At 45.7% G+C, this 5,210-nt stretch overlaps 1 protein-coding gene across 1 annotated transcript; it reads left to right on the top strand.

Moving 5' to 3' along the window:
• The first annotated feature begins 849 nt into the window (after positions 1 to 849).
• On the top strand, positions 850 to 4,279 carry usp8 (ubiquitin specific peptidase 8). The gene has a single exon (XM_023988095.2). The coding sequence runs from the start codon at positions 1,110 to 1,112 to the stop codon at positions 3,072 to 3,074; it is 1,965 nt and encodes a 654-aa protein (XP_023843863.1). The 5' UTR covers positions 850 to 1,109; the 3' UTR covers positions 3,075 to 4,279.
• Positions 4,280 to 5,210: the final 931 nt, after the last annotated feature.

The raw sequence follows: 5,210 nt of genomic DNA, 5'->3' as shown, positions 1-5,210 counted from the left end.
TGGTTTTTAGGAGCTTATACCCACGTGGGGGATTGAAAGAAGAACTTAGGTCCACACTTCGGTCGGTTGTAGTAATGCTGTAAAGTTGGTTGCCAATCACCACATAAAGTTCAAAGAAGAAAAAGAAGCCTTAAGGAAGGAGGAGAGATGACAATAAATTAATTACGTTTACCGTTTTATCTGTGGATTAATTGTCGGAGTTGAGGACCTTGTGCATTTTAGGTAAAATAACAACCCAATGTTTCTATACCAGGACAAATTAGCTCGCAACAGTGAGCTAGCTAGCTAAATTGCCATAAATGTTTAATGGTTTTTGACCTGTCCCCAAATTAATATAATTGAGTTTGTTTTGATATTTCAACCTGCGTGTCCTGATCGCTTCTGGTGTGGGTGACCAAAATCAACCTGCGTGCAATGGCGCAAACAGACGGTTTGGTCTGCATGTTAGAGATATTTGGAACTCACATGTGAAAAGGTGAATGTTATTGGGTTAATGTTCATGAACATATTTTAATTACATTTTCTCCTGAGCTGTCAATCACAATTTGAAACAGTCCCTAGCCCCGCCCACAATCTCTCCTCCAACTGACAGAGTGGTTGTTACAATTTTGGGGTTTAGCAACATTTTTATTTTGACATTATAAAGAAAAACCTTTGTAAACAACGGAAGCTATCACACTGTCATATTGATCTGAGCCTTACTGTTGAAAAACCCCTACAGTGTACGACTTTTGGCTGTCGCAGATGCACCTCCCCTGTTGACTTCTGTCTGTTGTCATCTTCAGTAGCCTTACAACTTGAACACACCCAACATGTAGGTGCATGTTTTTGCAGAAAGCTCCACCTCTGGCTGGCAGAAAGAACCGGATGAGCAGGAAAGGCAAAGTACAGAGCAGGGCTGTTACTTTCAGTTATATCGTGTTCACTGATTTATAAAAAGGACTTAAAAATAATATAAAATCAAGATTCGAAACAACTACTACTACAAAACAAGTGGGATCACTAACAGTGTATCATTTTATTTGGACTTCACTGCTGTAAGTTTCTAAAGGGAAAGTTAATCTTGATCTCGGAAGCCATTACAGAGGAGAGACTGGAGTGATAACACCATGGCTTCGAAAGCTAAAGAGCTTCTCTCTTGGTCTGCAAGCTCTGTGGTACCTGGAGGAGGAATCACAGCTGCCAGGCTGTTCCATTTCATGAGGGACCAGACAGTGACTGTCATCGTCATGGACAACCGTAGCTGCAGGGACTTTGAGGAGTCCCATATCTATGTCCCCACACAGATCTGCATCAGCGTCCCTGAGGAGGCTATCAACCCTGGGATCACTGTGAACCAGATCAAGGCCAGGCTGCCGGAAGCATCCAGAGAACAGTGGAAGAGACAGGGGTTCGTAGACTACATCATATTACTGGACTGGTTCAGCTGTGTCACTGACCTCAGACTGGGGACCCCACTCAAGAGCCTCAAAGATGCTCTCTACAAGTGGGACAGCACCACAGATCTCCACAGAGAGCCCCTGGTTCTGGAGGGAGGCTATGAGAGCTGGTTGCTTGTCTACCCCATGTACACAACCAACGCCAAAGTCAGACCCCCCCGACAACACGCCCTCAACACCCTCCCTCAGCTGAACTTCTGCTACCCCTCTCTGAAGGAGGCGAAGGCTTCAGACCCCCCTCTACCCGCCGCCCAAAAGCCTAAGAGTGAACTGCAGGCTTCGCCAGCTGCCCAGCAGCGGGAGCCGCAAACCAAAGTGAGGAATGAGGACACACTTTTTTGTGTAGCAGGCCTGCCTGATGGCTGGATGAAGTTCCTGTACACGGTGACAGGTACCTACCGCTACTACCACGCCCCAACCAACAAAGTTCACATCTACCCCCCTGGGGCAAGCATTCCCCAGGCCCCCATCTCCACCCCCTCTTGTGCCCAAATACAAGCAGCCCAACCTGTCCCTGCCAAGACCACTAAGCCCAGTCATGACGTGTATGCCAAGATGGAGATCGCCAAGCTGTCGGCAGCTAAGATCCGTAACCTATACCCTGTATTTGGAGGGATGGGTGTCATGCTGACGGGACTGCGTGACAGAAGCACCTGTTACATGAACTGCATCCTGCAGTGCCTGTGTAACACCCCAGCCATGTCTGAGTACTTCACCAAGAACTACTACCAGGAAGATATTAACAGGACCAATATCCTGGGCTATAAGGGGGAAGTAGTAGAGGAGTTTGGGGTGATAATGAAGGCTATGTGGTCTGGCCTGTATAAGTCTATCAGCCCCAGGGACTTTAAGTTTACCATTGGAAAGGTTTACGAATACTTTGCTGGCAACGAACCGCACGATGCAAGGGAGTTTATGCATTTCCTCCTAGATGGGCTACACGAGGACCTCAATAAGGCTGACACTAGTAAACCGTACCAACGGGAAGTGAATGACCACCTCCTGGATGACCAAAGGGCAGCCGACCTGGCCTGGAGCAGACACAAGCTGCGGAATGACTCCATCATCGTAGCTCTGTTCCATGGTCAGTTGAAGATCACTGTCCAGTGTCTTACCTGTCAACACAAGACACGCACCTTCGAGATCTTCAATTACCACAACCTGCCACTGGCTTCATCTAAAGAGTGCTCCCTGCAAGACTGTCTGAAGCTGTTCAGTAGAGAGGAGAAGCTAGATAACAATAACGCTGTGTTCTGCAGTCACTGCGAAGCCCGGAGATGCTCCATGAGGAAAGTGGAGATCTGGAAGGCCCCGCCCATCCTTGTGTTTTACTTAATTCGATTGACCGTCAATGGCAGATGGATTCAGAAACTCCAGACCAATGTTGACTTCCCTCTGGAGAACCTGGACCTGACTCAGTATGTCATTGGTCCAAAACAGAGGCTCAAGAAATACAACCTGTTTGCAGTCTCTAATCACTATGGGGGGGGTCTGGATTGTGGTTACTACACAGCCTTCTGTAAGAACGCCATCAAACAGCAGTGGTACAAGTTTGAAGACGAGGATGTTTCAGACATCTCCACCTCCTCAGTCAAGTCCTCTGCCGCCTGCATCTTATTCTACTCCTCTCTGTGAGGGGCGGATGGACACACAGGGGATTTTGTACAGTACATGTGTGTGTGTGAGATCTGGTCCGAAGCGTCCCCCAGACAGTGGCGACCTGTCATTCAGGGTAGGTGGGGCAGAATTTTTTTGTTGTTCCCTGTTTTGCATGTTATTTTGGCATTAATACGTGTCACATATCAGTTTGCAAACAATGTCATTCTCTTTTGCTTTCTTGAGTAAGTTAGCTCGAACATGCAGGTGTTTCAGCCTAGCTCAGTGCTTTCTGTGGTGGAGGGGCAGCCAGTGGAAAATACGGAGCGTAGGGATTGGTAATGTTCTCTAGTTGTGCCGTGATTGGCTCAGTGTTCTGTCACTCATGGGAACACTACGTCACCACAAAAACTATGYAAAGAGCTCGAAAATTCAAGCCTCTTGGGTGCTGCCATAGAGTTACATTAGAAGTGCCCATCCAAGAAGGCTCAAGGTCATTGTTATATCAACAGTAGCTTTGATTGGACTGATCTTGTCAACATCATACTTTCAAAATCTTAGCTAGTGTGAGGGCATTTTCTGTTAAACCTTATTAATGCTTGTGTACTAAAATATCCTTCTTTAAGCCTAGGCATTGGGCTCGAGATTTGTGTGTGTGCATTAGTATAGGCCTGTTCTAACTGTTCTGTGTGTAGTATGGCCCCATGATGTCTGGGAGCTCAGCCAAGACCTGACAGAAACMAACTGGTTCCTCTCAGCTTAACTGGAGGCAGAGCAAAGTGTTATATCCTGCATACCAGCGATAAGGCTGTTGTTCTGTTTGGAGCCTGTTTCTGGGCGAAAGGTTCATGCTTGTGTGTATGGGTAGGACCATACATTATCTGGGCCGACAGTCAAAGGTGCTTGCTTGCCCAACTTGGGGAACTGTTGAGCTACTGTTAGAGGAAGAATGTCTTGAGTGACTTCCTGTCACTTTGGCACCTAATGTCCTCACTCAGTTGCGACAGAACAAGACAACCTTTTCATTATAGCCTGTACCCCGTAACCCAGTTTCATCTCTCCCCCCACACACACATACACATACATAAGATCACGTGTTTTGCAGATGCTTGCATGAGATAGCTTGACTATATAAGGCTTCTGTACTCTTTGTGCGTGGGCTCTCACTCCATTCACTTTGTGTGTTGTGTGAACAGCTCCCTTATTGCAATACGTTTATTAATAAAAGTAATACCTTTATTGATTATTGACTTTGCCTCCTCACTATTAATTAAAGGTTGAATTTCCACCACACTAGCAAGCTAGACAAGCAGTCATCATCATGAATCACATTGACAATATACTGGCAAATCCTTTTCAATCCTTGTCATATGAAGAGAAATTATAGATAAAATGTACCGGTGCATCGGCCATTGGACATAAACATTACACAACAGGTTGGAAATCACAAATTCAACAATGAGTGGTTTGGAAGGAATCATTGGCTAACTGCAAGCATTGCAGAGCAATCACTCGCCTGCTATTCAGTGTGGTGGGGGTTGTGGTCCAAGTCTGGGTTTAAGTGTCTCTTTTCCAAGATGGAAAGGATAAACATTCAACACCATGGCCCACGAAAGGTTGAATACATTGGCCATGCAGTCAATCCAGCATGATTTTCYCCGTGTTCAAAACAACTGAAAACTCGGAACAGGGAATTCTCAGACTTCAGTGAGAAATTTGCTCCAACTGGGAAAATCTGTTTTGAACGGTCATCCAACTCAGAATTCCAAGTCGGGAACTTGGGCCTATTTCTAAAGTTCCGACTTGAAGATCACTGACGTCATGATTCAACCTTGTTTTTTTACGAGTTCCGAGTTATCTTGAAAGCACCATAAATCCAGAGAATGCCAGACTTTGATGACAGTTTGATGAATAAATGTGCCCACAAGAAGGACCGCTGCGCCACCTTCCTGTTCAAGGGAGCACCGCACAACAAGGTGAGTCCAAAGATTTATTGTATGCTGCTTTATAAATGATGTAATATGCCAAGGAGATATGTATACAGTAGCTAAGAAAGTAATACCAAGTGTATTTTGTGTAGTAAACTGTTTTTAGCCCATGTGCCTCACCCTAATAATTTGCTCCCTTTTCCCCTCACAGCCTACTGTTCTGACTTGGTGGTGCACATGTAGCTTA

Source organism: Salvelinus sp. IW2-2015, linkage group LG5 (assembly GCF_002910315.2).
Source record: "Salvelinus sp. IW2-2015 linkage group LG5, ASM291031v2, whole genome shotgun sequence".
In the NCBI taxonomy this organism is placed as follows: Eukaryota; Metazoa; Chordata; class Actinopteri; order Salmoniformes; family Salmonidae; genus Salvelinus; species Salvelinus sp. IW2-2015.
The sequence above is the reverse complement of the archived record's forward strand: the minus strand, read 5'-3'. Positions and strand labels throughout refer to the sequence as shown.

What these genes read in the sequence shown, in the direction of transcription:
- usp8 (XM_023988095.2), top strand. Translation starts at nt 1,110, where the DNA reads ATGGCTTCGAAAGCTAAAGAGCTTCTCTCTTGGTCTGCAAGCTCTGTG.